The sequence below is a fragment of the Schistocerca nitens genome, chromosome 4 (assembly GCF_023898315.1).
Source record: "Schistocerca nitens isolate TAMUIC-IGC-003100 chromosome 4, iqSchNite1.1, whole genome shotgun sequence".
Taxonomy (NCBI): Eukaryota; Metazoa; Arthropoda; class Insecta; order Orthoptera; family Acrididae; genus Schistocerca; species Schistocerca nitens.
Window position 1 is genome coordinate 777,195,080 of NC_064617.1, and position 16,168 is coordinate 777,211,247.

A 16,168-nucleotide genomic window follows, 5' to 3' on the forward strand; every position below is an offset into this window, starting at 1 on the left:
CAGCACACACTAAAAATGCATCCATCTACAAAGTACATTATTCAATGATATTCAGCACAACTTTCATTACATACATGCCACCTGATGGCTTTTTTCTTAAATACACTATTTCCATTTTCCTTGTTTCTTTTTATTTCCTTCAAATCACACAATATGCAGCTGTACACAGTTACAGAAATTGTTGTCACAAGAATGATAAAAGAATACAGTAGAAATTTGGGGAAATAAGAATGCATTACAAAGTATTATTTTGCACTGAACATTATTGTAATGAACACCTCTGTACTGTGGTTGTGATCTGCCTTCTAATGCTGACTTGTGAAATTAAATTTTAAGTTAAGTTCATAATGGGATTAAAGTTTGAACGGAATGGCTTACATTACTGTACTTCATTCATCAGTGAACCTAATATGACTTAGACAGAATGTCACATGTATCATACTTTCATGTTTTTTTTCTTCTGCTTATGATACTTTGATTTAAAAATCACGTTACTGTATAACCACTCAGTCCTACCATACTTCAATCTTTGCATATTGGAAGCTCACATTTCTCCTTTTGTAGTCGTGCTCCACAAGGTGCTCCTCCAGGTTTCCGAGGCTGGATAATACTTCTGGTGCGCTGTCGGTATGCATGTCCACATGTTGCTGAGCAGTGAGACCATGCACTCCACTCTGCTAGCTGACAGTCATGATCTAAAACTGAAATGTTGAGTTAGTGGATATGTTACAACAATGGAAAGTACAGGGTGGAATAATGACAATATTATGAAAAGGATTAGAGCCTCACCACCCATCGATTGCTTCTCCCATCTGGTGCAGTTGTCAGAGACAGTGCCCATGTGTGCATGAGTTGTGCTTGTGTGTGTGTTTTCTACTTTAGATGCAGGTCTTTTGGCTGGGAGCTTAAATGTATAACAGTCTTTTTGTTGTTCCTGTCTGTGACTCAGTGCCTCCTCTGTATGGTGAGTAATAATTTATCCTTTTCATAATATTGTCATTATTACAATAATGAAAATTGCAGTACAGAAACAACAAACAAAAATGATGAAAGGCAGCCTTTACCTACCATTGATTTAAGGACTAACAATGTATACAGGTGACAAAATGGATACCACACACAGTACTGTCAACCAGGTAATGTTGGCCACAGCCAAAACTAAATGAGGAGCCAGCTAACTTAAAAGTTAACAGACTGAAAACAACACCTGCATAGAGTGACTGCACCAGAAGAACATTTGTAGACGTCTCAAGTGTATTTGGTACTGTTGAACACAGAAGTTTACTGATTGAACTATAATAAACATAATGAGAGGAATAACTAATAGGTAGCTCTCATTATATAAGGGCAAACAGGACACAAAGGGTAGGGATAGTTTTTTGGCAAAATATTTATTAGGCCCAAGTCTATTTCCATAAAGGCTCATCAGGAAAGGGAACCTGACCAGCAAAGTTATGATAATACATAAATGACTGTTGTGTAATATAGTTATGGAGAAAGCATCCTCTCTGCAGTTGACTGCAACAATATAGTTAATTGCCAAAAGAACACAACTCTTGCTTGAGTAAGTGAACAAAATTGTTAAGAGTGTGTACAGATGGCACATGCATAATAAAGTAAAAATGAACGTAAAAGAAAATTTCAGGTTACAGAGGAAACATGATAATATCAGATTTAATTTGTATGATAACTGTATGCGCTGTACAACAAGCACAAAATGATGAGTATTGACTGTCATTCACTGGAATGAACACATGAAAACATTAGTGTGTATAATCATATGCTATACCTTTAGAGTTCTGACATGTTGGTTAATAACCATTTCCTTGCAGTTAGATATTATTCTTATATATATTTATTTTTCACTAATGCAATCCATTTATGAATATCAATACACAGAAAATGGATGACATTTTCAGGTTACAGATATGGATTTATTTATCTATTTATTTATTTATCTTACTGCTCGAAACATGTATTTAACATGCATGGGCAATGTTATAATAATTACATTTAGATTATTGATACACAATATAAATAGATTACGTGCTACTAAGTAAAATATCATTTAAGTATATTTAATACAGCCTTCCTGAGGTCAAATCATGTCAGCACCATACTGTATGGGCACTTCAATACAAGCCATTTTTTTAACTCGTTTTTAAAAATTCTACCAGAAAGCTGTTTCAGGTTGTTTGGCAGAGAATTATAAAATATTGCTCCCTTAATGAATGGAGTATTTGTTGTTAGATTCAATCGTCTGCTCACCATATGAAAGTCTGATTTTTGTCTTGTATTGTAATCATGGATTTCCATATTCCTGTTTGTCACTTTTTTGTCTTTTTTCACTAATAATATTGATTGAAACATATATACTGCATAGATAGTCATAATATTAAACTTAATAAACAGGTTTTTACATGAAGTTCTGGGTCTTACTTTTGCCATAGTTCTTATTACTCTTTTCTGCAATACAAATACCCTTTTTATATTGTATTGGCTACACCCACCCCACAATACAATTCCATAAGATAGATGGGGATACACCAACCCAAAATACGCTATTTTTATTGCTTCGATATCTAAATATTGAACTAATCTCCTTAGTAAATACAGACTAGATGTTATTTTATGACAGACATGATCTATTTGCTGATTCCACGAAAGTCTGTCATCTATATATATCCCCAGAAATTTACATTCTGAACAGGTATTTTCCTGAATGTCCTCATTTAGAACAGTATTTTTATTTGAACTACTTGTCTTAAAATAAATTAAATTAGTTTTGTTAATATTGACCCTCAGGTTTTCTTTTTCAAAATGTGTTTGGGCTTTTTCAACAAAATTCTGTACCACTGAATTTAGGTCATCATTACTACGTGCCCAGCAAACCCCAGAGGTGTCATCAGCATACAGAGAAATACGATGACTGGTGTCTAATACTTTTGGGAACACAAGAATGACAGCTGAAGCTTGTACCATTATCTAATGTGTTTGAGAAGTTGGTGATCTAAATTGTGCTGTATGTGTTTTTATATCCACCAGTCCTCAGAATACCCCATAACAAAATTTGCAGCTATTGTACAGACAATTTTATCCATGATCATAAAACAAGAACCAGACGGAATTATGTACAGCAGGGGAAAAAATAAATGAGTAACTCAAAATAATGTTTCTGTCAGGTAATTAAACACAGTAAATTTAATAAGCATATTAATTAAATGGACATGTATAAAAGACAATCAAAATGCACTTCTTAAGTAGCTGTAAATTGATAACAAGCAACGAAGTAACACAGAATATTTCTGTTTTGAGTCATCAGTCTTCTGATTAGTTTGATGAGGTCCACCATGAATTCTGTCCCTGTGCCAACCTTTTCATCTCAGAATAGCACTTGCAACCTATGTGCTCAATTATTTGCTGGATGTATCTGAATTTCAGTTTTACTCTACAGTTTTTACCATCTACGACTTTCTCTATCACTATGGAAGTTATTCCTTGAGGTCTTAACACATTCCCTATCACAGTATCTCTTCTTCTTGTCGGTGTTTTCCATATATTTCTTTCCTCACTGTTTCTCTGGGAAACCTCCTCATTCCTTACCTTATCAGTCCACTTAATTTTCAACATTCTTCTGTAGCACCACATCTCAAATGCTTCCATTCTTTTCTGTTCCAGTTTTACCACAGTCCATGTCTCACTAATATGCAATACTGTGGTCCAAACATACACTCTCAGAAATTTCTTCCTCATATTAAGACCTATGTTTGATACTAGTTGGACAGGAATGTTCTCTTTGCCAGTGACAGTTTTCTTTTTATGTTCTCCTTCCTCTGTCCATTGTGGATTATTTTGCTGCCTAGATAACAGAATTCTTTAACTTCACCTGCTTCTTGATCACCAATTATGATGTTAAGTTTCTCAGTGTTCCAATTTCTGTTACTTCTCATTACTTCCATCATTCTTCAGTTTACTCTCAATCATATTCTGAACTCATTAGACTGCTTATCAAATTCAACAGGCCCTGTAATTCTTCTTCACTGTCACTGAGGATAGCAGTGTCATCAGTGAAACTTAGCATTAATATTCTTTCACCTTGGGTTTTGATCCCACTCTGGAACCTTTCTTTTATTTCTGTCATTGCTTCTTTCATGTATAGACTGAACATCAGGGATAAAGACTACATACCTTTCTTACACCCTTTTTAATCCATGCACTACATTTTTGGTCTTCCACTCTTATTGTTCCCTCTTGGTTTTTATACATATTATATATGTGAATGTGGTTTCAGTTGCCTGAGACTGCAGTTGTGTATGTGATTTGCATGTGTGTGTGTGTGTGTGTGTGTGTGTGTGTGTGTGTCTATTGTTGACAAAGGCCTTTGGCCGAAAGCTTTAAGTGTGAAAATCTTTTTGTTGTGCCTATCTGCGACTCAGCATCTCCGCCATATGGTGAGTAGCAGCTTTGCTTCTCATAATATTGTTACATTCTATCCTGGATTTTCCATTATTTGTTATATATTACTTGCCTTTCCCTATAGTTCACCCCTATTTTTCTCAGAATTTTGAACATCCTGCACCAATTTACATTGTCGAACACTCTCTCCAGGTTGATAAAACCTATGAATGTGTCTTGATTTTTCTTCAACATTGCTTCCACTATCACCTGCAACATCAGAACTGTCTCTCTGGTGCCTTTACCTTTACTGAAGCAGACCTGATTGTAATCTAACATATCCTCAATTTTATTTTCCACTCTTCTGTATATTATGCTTGTCAGTAACTTGGATACATGAGCTGTCAAGCTGACTGTGTGACTGTTCTCACTCTTGTTGGCTCGTGCAATCTTGGGAGTTTTGTGGGTGATGTTTCTCTGAAAGTCTGAGAGTATATTGCCAGTCCCATACATTATACACACCATACATTATGTTTTTCTGAAAGTCTGAGAGTATATCGCCAGTCCCATACATTATACACACCAATGTGAATAATCAATTTGTTGCAACTTCACCCAGTGATTTTAAAAATTCCAAAGGGATGTTATCTACTCCTTCTACCTTATTTGATTATAAGCCTTCCAAAGCTCTTCTAAACTCTGATTCTAATACTGGATCCCCTGTCTCTTCCCCGCAAACTCCTGTTTCTTCTTTTATCAGATCATAAGATAAGTCCTCCCCATCATAGAACCCTCAGTGCCCTCTTTCCACCTATCTTCTCTTTCCTCTGCATTTAATAGTCAGTCCTTCCAACATTCATTCCTTTTCCAGTGTCTTCACATTTTTCATACAGCCATTTCACTTTAGCTACCCTGCACATCCTATTTACTTAATTCTTATGTGACTTCTGTTTATGCATTCCTGAATTCCATTTTTTTGTTGATCAGCTGAAGTATATGATCTGTTACCCATGGTTTCTTTACAGTTACCTTCCTTATACCTATGTTTTTCTCTCCAACTTTTGTGACTACCTTTTTTGGAAATGTCCGTTACTCTTTAACTGAACTGCCTGCTGAGCTGTACATCATTACAGTATCTGTAGCCATATCCCACTTCTTTCTGAATGATCTTTCTGACTAGTCTCTCAAACTTCACCCTACTCTTCGTAATTATCAAATTGTGATATGAATCTCCATTGAGGTGACAAAAGTCATGGGATATCTCTAAATACTGTGTCGGACCTCCTTTTGCTCAATGTATTGCAGCACCTTGATGTGGCATGAGCTCACCAAGTCACTAGAATTCCCCTGCAGAAATACTGAGCCACACTGTCTATATAGCCATCCATAATTGTGAACATGTTGCAGGTGCAGGATTTTGTGACTGAACTGACCTCTTGATTATGTCCCACAAATGTTCAATGAGATTCATGCTGGGTGGTCTGAATGGCCAAATCATTCGCTCGAATGTTGCAGACAACTGTGGCACATTATCATCCATAACTGAAGTCCATGAGCGGCTACAATTGGTCTTCAAGTAACTGAACATAACCATTTCCAATCAACAATCAGTTCAGTTGGACCAGAGGACCCAGTCCCTACCATACAAACACAGCCCACACCATTATGGAGCCAGCATGGTGCCTTGTTGACAACTTGGGTCCATGGCTTCATAGAGTCTTACCAACCATCAGGACTCATCTGAACATGCAATGATTTTCCAGTTTTCCAGTCATATAGAGTCCAACCAATTTGGTCATTACCCCAGGAGAAGCACTGCAGGTGATGTCATGCTATTAGCAAAGACGGTTCATCGTAAACCTAGGAGGGAAGCGAAGCCGATGGCATATCCAGAAAAATGGACTACCCCAAGGCAGTGTCCTCGCCCCTACTCTTTTCAACATATATGTGAACGATCAACCAGTTGCACCAGGGACTAGGAGCTTTGCTTACGCGGATGATCTTGCAATAGCCGTGCAGGGTCGGAACTTTAACGACATAGAAATTAGCCTTACGAATGCCCTCAACGGTCTAACGCCATACTACGAAGCCAACTGCCTACGCCCAAACACAGCAAAAACATTATCCTGCCTATTCCATCTTCGAAACTGAGACGCCAAACATACCCTAAACATCACGTGGAACAACCAACGGATTGCGTTCAGCAGCACTCCTTGTTATTTAGGCGTCACCCTTGATCGCACACTTACTTACAGAGATCTTGTAGACAAGCTCAGGGGCAAACTATCAACAAGAAACAACCTTCTGAGTAAGCTCATCTCCACAAAATGGGGTGCCGACCCACATACTTTATGTACGTCGGCACTTGCACTCTGCTACGCGGTTGCTGAATACGCTGCCCCAGTTTGGGAAGATCAGCGCATGCGAAACGAGTGGATCCTTTGCTGAACGATACCTGTCACGTAATCACGGGATGCCTAAGACCCACCCCAGTTAGCCAACTTTATTTGCTTAGTGGCATAGCTCCACCCAACATCAGATGAGCTATAGCAAGCGAAGCAGAGCGCCTCAAGCAGTTGCGCGACCAGTGCCATCCTCTCTTCGGACAAAACCCACCACACACACGTCTAAAATCAAGATGGAGTTTCCTCACCTCAGTTCAACCGATCGAAACCTCAAAACAAAAGGCCAGATTGTCAAAATGGAAAGCAACACTGCCTACGGGAGACCAGGCACCTCTAATCTCACCCAACGAGCAATTGGCCTCTGGAAATGAACTAAAATGGCCACTATGGAGAACCCTCAACCGCCTACGAACTGGGGTGGGCAGATGCAATGTAAACATGTGTAAATGGGGATACCGAGATGGGACGGACACGTGCCAGTGCGGACAGACCCAAACAATGGACCACCTCCTGGAATGCAGCAACATGGGGGAAGTGTGCAGGAAAGAAGATCTGGCAAACGCTACGGCAGTGGCAGTTAAATGCGCTGGATTTTGGCGCGACGTGATATGATATATATACTATGTTTGTCTTTATATTGTAATGTGACTCCCCATTTTGGGTTTGTTTTACTTATACATATGTGTATTGTATTTGTATTTGTGTGTACATGTAATATGTGGGTTGTCTATGACTTGGACACGATTAAATAAATAAGCAAAGGCATTCGTGTTGGACGTCTGGTGCCATAGCCCATTAACACCAAATTTTTCCACACTCTCCTAACAGATATGTTCATTCGTTGTATATTCCACATTGACTTTTGTGGCTATTTCATGGAGTGTTGCTTGTCTGTTAGCACTGACAACTCTACACAGACACTGCTGCTCTTTTTTGTTAAGTGCAGGCCATCAGTCACTGCATTGTTTGTGGTGAGAGGTAATGCCTGAAATTTGGTATTCCTGGCACTCTCTTGATACTGTGGTTCTCGGGATACTGAATTTCTAAACAATTTCCAAAATGGAATGTCCCAGGCATCTAGCTCCCGCTACTGCTCCACGTTAAAAGTCTGTGAATTCCCATTGTATGGCCACAATCAAGCCAGAACCTTCAAATTAGTCACCTGAGTACAGATAATAGCTCCGCCAATTCACTAACCTTTTGTATCTTGTGTATGCGATACTACTGCCATCTCTATTTGTGCATATCGCTATCTGATGACTTTTGTCACCTCAGTGTATAGCTGACTCTGGGTATGCCTTAAGTCCAGTATCTGATTTCAAAATCTCAGTGTGACCATGATGTAACCTAGCTGAAATCCTCCTGTATCTCCCAGCCTTTTCAAAATATATCTCCTGCTCTTGTGGTTGTTGAACAGATCACTTGCCATACTATCTGAACTTTATTGCAGAACTCAGTTAGTCTTACTCCTCCCTCATTCCTGCTACCAAGCCCATATTCTCTGCTAGTCATTTCCTCTACTCCTTCACTACAACTGATTTCCAATCCCCCACAACTATTAGATTTTCATCTCCCTTTATGGAACAATGCTATCACTGAACTGTTCACAGTAACTCACTCTCTGTCTTACCTTCCTGTTCATAAGGAATCCTAGTCCTGCTGTACCATTTTCTGCTGCTGTTGATATTACCCTATACTCGTCTGATCAGAAATCCTTGTCTTCTTTCCATTTCTCTGTCCTGATACTCCCTGTATCTAGATTGAGCCTTATTTCCCTTTTTAGATTTTCCAGCTTCCCTATCATGTTCCAACTTCTTACATTCCATGCCCCAACTCATAGAACATTATCCTTTCATTGGTTATTCAGTTTCTTTCTCATGGTTATTTCCTTCTTGGAAGTCCTATCCTGGAGATCCAAATGGGGGACTAGCCTGGACTCTTTTTGCTGATGGAAAGATCATGATGACACTTTTTCAGTTAAAGGCCACATGTCCTGTGGATACACATTACGTGTCTTTAATGCAGTGGTTTCCATTGCCTTCTGTATCCCATGCAGTTGATCATTGCTGATTCTGCCATGTTGTGGAGAGAGTTTCCCATCACAAGGGCAAGAGAGTGCCTTGAATCTGTGTCTGCTCCTCTGCTGTCTTTGACAAGACCAATGGCAGAATGAGGGTGACTTCTTATGTCAGAAGTCTTTTGCCACAATTGCTGAGGATTTTTATTCAAAATTTAAGGAGTGGCGTGGTTCAAACATGGGATCAAGGACACAGAATATAGAGCAGGAGAAAATTATAAATGAATGTTCAATATCTGTGATGGATAATATTATTCCTTGCCATTTGCTGTGGTCATTGTTTAATTTCAGAGGGATGCTGACAGAAGAATGGGGATGTGTGTATATGATACTAGAATGATTGTGGCACTGATACTTTGTCATTCACATTCCCAATACTTTTCCATTTTTCTGTCAGCTTCCCTCTGCAACTGAACAATGAGCTCAGCAAATGAAACAGGATAATATTATCCATTACAGGAAATGAATGTTAATGTATATATTTTTCCCATTATATTCTCTTTGTTATTTTGTTGCAAGTTACAGAAGTGTTCAGAGGATCGGAAAAAGTGCTGGCGTAAGTATATACAAGGGTAAATCAAATATAAACTGGAATTATTTTGCAAGTTTATTTAAGCTTCAGAAAAATTAATACAGATGAACTTATTTCTGTATAGTCTTCTGAATGGTAAATACATTTTTCCAGTGAATAGGAAGTTTCTTGAACCCAGTTTCATAAAATGACCATAGCTATGTCAGCAGCCAGTTATGCATGAACACTTTGGCAGCACCATCATTGCCAAATCTGTGTCCTCCAATTGCTTCATCTAGTGGTTCAAACAAATTAAATTTGCAGGGCAATAAGCCTGGACTACAGGGTGGATTTTCTAGTGTGGTCCAGAACATTTCTTGTTTTTTTTTTCTGTTGAATTCAGACAGGTGTGTGCGGTCATGCATTGTCACGAAGCACGATCACATCCGGATTGGAAATGCGCATGTTTTCTAATGATTGAACATTTTGTTTGGTCCCAAAGTTGGCAATGTTCACAGTATGATGATAATGAACAAAATCAATGAGAAGAACTACTTTAAGATAAAAAAAGATTCAGAATGAGATTTCCACTCTGTAGCGGAGTGTGTGCTTATGTGAAACTTCCTGGCAGATTAAAACTGTGTGCCAGACCGAGACTCGAACTCGGGACCTTTGCCTTTCATGGGCAAGGAGAGCTTCTGTAAAGTTTGGAAGGAGAAGAGGTACTGGCAGAAGTAAAGCTGTGCGGACGGGGCGTGGGTCACACTTGGGTGGCTCAGATGGCAGAGCACTTGCCCGCGAAAGGCAAAGGTCCCGTGTTCGAGTCTCGGTCCGGCACACAGTTTTAATCTGCCAGGAAGTTCCAGTAAAAAAAGATTGTTGGAGGAATCTTCCCTTGGAGAGATACCTAATGGTGTCTATTTTTAAGAGTGTAACATTTATGAACAAGAATAAGTATAATTCTTTCCAAGCAACAAAATTCCCAATATTTTTTGAACACACATCATAGATTGGGAGCAGTTTTGAAAGATTTGCTGGTATCTGGCATCCAAGCTAAGTTGGATTAGATGCCCGACTGGGTTGTAGTCATTGTCACAGCCAGGCATGTCAGCTCAGTGTAGTACAATTTTGTACCCTGTATACCTTCAAATTATCTACAATTTTAATCATGTTTTCTCCTTGTATACTGTATAAGCACAATAAACTGTGCATAGTGATCACTGAAGCCAGCATTAAGATATCTGGTGCAGAATTTGTGATTTACATTTGTGTTTATTAATATTTGCTCAGTTGTTGAGCTTGTTATTGGTGTAACTCTTGTAGGAGAATCTGTGGTAGCTTTTATGTTATATGTTTCCAGTAGGGCCATTAAACTTTGCTGGTCCTTTGGTTTCTTGACTCTTGGTGTGACGTCATAAGCGCGTGACTGCGTGTGAGATCGCTCTCAAAGTTTTCATATATTTTTAGGTTTCAGATACATATTTTAACGGTTTTTGTGATAATATTTACTATATAAGTGACTTATTAGTGGTTTCTTCATTCACCTACACCTTTCTTGAGTTGTAACCTGATATTTGTGAGTGTTTTGTATCGAGCAACTTAACCTCTTACCTGTGTTTACATTCCGTGCTGACCAGTTGCACCTTTAGTGGTGCATCGAAAGCTAAGTACTAATTAATTGTTTGTGTATAGTGGTTTATTTAGGAACTTTAGTAGTCTTCAACTGGTGTTCTTGGTGTTTTCTGGTGAAATACTTTCAGAAGAAATTTTTGGGAACTGTTTTCAGTTTTGTTACTGTGTCATTAGAAGTTTAATTTTCTTTCTGTGTTAGTCTTTTGTTATATTCTATTTGCTGTTGATTAATACTGTTAATAATAGTAGTTACTTCCCTTGTAGAGTAAGTTTGTGATTATTGTAGTCAGTTTTTAACAACTTCTTATTATAGTAGCGGAACTTAGATTAAGTAGTTTTCTTGTTTCAATAACTGTAAAATTTTACCATGAGTGAGAAGTGTGGGCTTTGCCGTAGGTTCGTGAGTAGTGGATTGCAGTGTGAGACTTGTTTGAAGTATTTTCACTGGGGGGAATGCAGTGGGGTAGCCAGTGGGCATTCTGGTGAGATTCTCTCCTGGAACTGCAGGTTATGTAGCAAGAGTAAGATGATAGAGGAGCAGGAGCGTAAGATCTGTGCCCTTCAGGTGCAGTTGAAAAACAAACAGGAGGAGCTAGCTAGGATGAGGAGGGAGAAGGGGGTTGGGGAATGGGAGCTGGCTGTTGGCAAGAGATCTGCTAGGAGAAGGAGATTTTCAGATAGTTTTACTATTGGTGTTTGCAATAGATATGACCAACTGTCAGAGCCTAGTGGAGAGGAATCTCTAGTAGCTGTAGATGTAGGAAGTATGCAGCAGACCTCAGCAGTTATGGTGGCTAGGACAGTTGCAAAGTCTAAGAGAAAGAAGAAGGTTCTGCTGTTAGGTAGTTCTTATGGTAGAGGTGTAGGCCAGCAGTTGCAGGAAGTGTTGGGGAGTGAGTACCAGGTCACCAGCATTGTGAAGCCAGGATTGGCTCAGGTGACTGTTAAAATAGGGTGTTATGTAGAGATTTTACTAAAGAGGATCAGGGACTTATTGTGGGTGGGGCTGGTAATAGTATTGATAGGGATGGGGAGTAAGACATAGATGGTGACCTGGAAAAGATAGCCACTCAGACTGGCAACACGAATGTGCATTTCGTGGAACTGTTTCAGCGTCACAATCGGCCTCATCTTAATACAGCTGTCAAGCGTAATAACATGAGACTTGGGGGTGCACTGATGACAGAAGGCATGAGTCACATTTCAGTGGTGTCGGTGGAGTCTATCAGCAGGATGGGTTTCACTAGACATGACCTGCACCTCAACAGGTATGGAAAGGGGAGGTTGGCTAATCTTATAGGTGACAGCATAGATGGGGGTGGTGGGATCACTCATGGGAAAATTCCTGTACTAGTGGGTGTTAGAGCTGCACCTTTTTTAGATTGAAGTCAGCTGATAGGTATTCCTGCTTAAGGAAAGTCTCTCTAACAAAGAAACCATTTTCAACAAAGCTTAGGTATCCGAGTAATGAGGGAATTAGTATATTTCATCAAAATATACAAGGGATTAGAGATAAAGTTAGTGAACTGCTTATAGATGTTGACTCTGAAATTATTGGTATATCTGAACACTTCTGAAATAAGAAGATAATTCAGAGGCTTCCTTTACCAGGATACAGGTTGGCTGGCAGCTTTTCTAGGAGCTCTTCGCAGTGTGGGGGAGTAGCCATGTATGTGAAAAACGGTATCCCATTTGAGTCAATTGATGTTTCAAAGTACTGTACTGAAAAGGTGTTTGAATGTTGTGCAGGTGTGGTTAAATTTAGTGGAGTTAAACTTCTAACTCTTGTTATTTATAGATCCCCAGACTCCGATTTCACAACATTTTTGCTAAAGGTAGAGGATGTTCTTGGTTCACTTTATAGGAAATACAAAAAGTTTGTTATATGGGATGACTTCAATATTAATTGTATAAGTGACTGTGCTAGAAAAAGGATGCTGGTAGACCTCCTTAATTCATATAATCTTATGCAAACCGTATTCTTTCCAATGACAGTGCAAGGGAACAGTAGCACAACCATAGACAACCTTTTTGTTAATTCCTCGTTACTAGAAGGGCATTCTGTTAGCAAAAAGGTGAATGGCCTTTCAGATCATGATGCGCAATTTTTAACTCTAAAAGATTTTTGTGCTGCAACACATGTTAAATATAGTTATCAACTTTTTAGGAAAGCTGATCCAGTTGCTGTAGAGACCTTTGTAAACCTTATCAAGGAACAAGAGTGGCAAGATGTTTATAGTGCTGATACAGTAGACGATAAATATAATGCTTTCCTCAAGACTTTTCTCCTGCTCTTTGAAAGTTGCTTTCTGTTAGAACGTTCGAAACAGGGTACTAGCACAAACAGGCAGCCTGGGTGGCTGACTAGAGGGATAAGAATATCCTGTAGAACAAAGTGGCAATTATATCAAAACATTAGAAACAGTCAAAATCTAAATGCATCAACCCATTACAAACAGTACTGTAAGGTGCTTAAAAAAGTTATTAGTAAGGCAAAAAGTATGTGGTATGCAGATAGAATAGCTAAGTCTCAGGATAAAATTAATATCATATGGTCAGTCGTAAAGGAAGTGGCTGGTCTGCAGAGACAGGTCGAGGATATAGAATCTGTGCGTAGTGGGAATGTCCATGTTACTGATAAGTCGCATGTATGTACAGTATTTAATAATCACTTCCTGAATATAGCAGGTGAACTAAATAGAAACCTAGTCCCAACAGGGAATCAAATAGCGCTCGTAGAAAAAAGTGTTCCGAGACTGTTACCTGAAATGCTCCTCCATGATACTGTCAAGAGGGAGATTGAGTTTATAATTAAATCACTAAAGACCAAGAACTCTCATGGATATGATGGGGTATCTAGCAGAATACTGAAGTATTGTTCTATGTATGTTAGCCCAGTACTGACCGATTAAAGTACTCGGTAGTGAAGCAACTTTATAAAATGGGAGACAGGGATAATGTTGTCAATTATAGACCTATTTCTATGCCATCAGTGTTTGCTAAAGTTATCGAGAAGGTTCTATATACAAGGTTACTGGAGCATTTAAATTCACATAATTTGCTGTCAAATGTACAGTTTGGTTTTAGAAATGGCTTAACAACTGAAAATGCTATATTCTCTTTTCTCTGTGAGGTTTTGGATGGATTAAATAAAAGGTTGCAAATGCTAGGTGTTTTCTTTGATTTGACAAAGGCTTTTGACTGTGTTGACCACAAAATATTACTGCAGAAGTCAGACCATTATGGAGTAAGGGGAGTAGCTTACAATTGGTTCGCCTCTTACTTTAAGAACAGAAAGCAGAAGGTAATTCACCGCAATATTGAGTCTAAACTGAAGAGTTTCCTCGTGGCTCACTCCTTCTATTCTGTTAAGGAGCTCCTGGAAGAGCTGAAAAATTAAGCATATTCCAGTGTTATATTGTTGATTTTCTTTATTTAAACTTGCGAATTGTCACCTGAATACGTTTCTTATATTTCATTTTATCTGTTTCTACTATCATGTTATAATTTCATGTATTGACTCGTTCCATGACCATGGAGACTTCTCCTTAATTTGGTCCCATGGAACAATAAATAAATAAATAAAAATCTCCACATATGAGCACTGTTTTGTTGAAGTTTTTTATAGTATTTAAAGCTGCTTCTAGCTGATGGCAGAAATCATTTAAGTTCCCATCATGGCTCCTATATACACAGATGATTATTAATTTTAATGTGGAGAGTTCAACTGCAGATACTTCAAAAACTTTCTCTTCAGCTAACAGTTCAATGGGTTTTATGTTACAATAATCAATACCAGTTTTGGTTCAAATGGTTTGAAGGCTCTAAGCACTATGGGACTTAACATCTGAGGTCATCTGTCCCTAAGACCAGTTTTAACAAATATACATAACCCTCCATGACTAGATGTTATTCTAGAGAATGATGATGACATATTGAAGTCTGCAAGTTTTGAGACTGATACTGCATCTTTAGGCAGCTAGTGTTCAGTTATACACATTAAAGAAGCGTTTTTTAACTCATCAGTAAATAAAATTTCAAGTTCACTTAATTTATTTTGCAATGATTGGACATTTTTGATGAATCAGCATGGATTAAAAGACTTTTTAAATCTTTGGCTTATTTAATTGATCATTTAGCTTTATCTTGTCAATAAAAAATCATTCAGGTGTACCAGAAGTACTGCTTTTCTTTTCCCTAATGCACTTATTTTCCTGTTCTCATCTGCTAAAGAATTTTCTTCTGTGCCTGCTCCATTATTGGTTGTTCAGCTGCTCCAGTTGTTGATTCTGCTGCTGATGCTACTGTTGATGATTTTGCTGCTGGTGTTAGAGCTGGGTCTGCAATTGGTGGAGCTGTTACTGCTTTCACTGTTGTTGCTGTGACTGAATAGTGGAGGCATCTTGTTTCTTTTTTTGTTGTTGTTGGTCACCAAGGTCTTGCTGGCATTGTTTCCTTTGAGTATTGGGGGGCCAATCCAGGATGATTTTGCTTTTGAGTGTTTGATGCCTCTTGTTGATAATTTATGTAATTTTTTCGACAAGCAGTTTTTTCCCATGTTGTTCATGTGAAATTCATGTAATGTGTGGAATCTGCACCCAATATTGTTAACATTTATGAGTTGTACATTCCTGAAATGTCTGCAAAGGAATGAAATTTGTTGGTTAGCATTGATTATTTCTTTATTTACACATGACCAAGATGGTAAGTCATATCAATGTGGGATGTTCAGCACTAAAACATTTGTGTGTGTCAGCTGTACTAAGCACCTTTTTAGTTCTTGTTTTGCTTTATGAGTTTCGTTTTTGTACATGTCATTTGACCCACCAAATAGCACAACAAAGTCTTCAGAGGATAAGTCAGCAACGTCTGTGGATTGTACATGCTTGCAAACTTCCGACATAGAAGCACCTGGCTTTATGTAAGCCATTGTTTGTACACTGGATTGACCCTTCAGTAGGTGAGCAAATCCTTGACCATGACTGTTTGTCATAGCAACTAATTTTTTTCATCAAGGTTTCTTTGCATGTATAGCAGGGACACCAGAGTTATAGTCAAAACATTTAGTATCGGCACTGGACAAACACTTGATATTTAAGTCATGCAAGTGTTTGGGTCTTTCAGACTCTTTTTCTTTCATAATAGAAA

At 38.4% G+C, this 16,168-nt stretch overlaps 1 protein-coding gene across 1 annotated transcript in view; it reads right to left on the reverse strand.

Moving 5' to 3' along the window:
• Window positions 1–441: 441 nt before the first annotated feature.
• LOC126252562 (spondin-1-like) overlaps window positions 442–16,168 on the reverse strand; it is a 692,355-nt gene continuing 676,628 nt past the window's right edge. Inside the window, exon 17 of the mRNA XM_049953462.1 lies at window positions 442–701. Coding sequence (XP_049809419.1) covers window positions 523–701 — 179 coding nt within the window. The 3' untranslated portion in view covers window positions 442–522. The remainder of the gene's footprint in view (window positions 702–16,168) is intronic.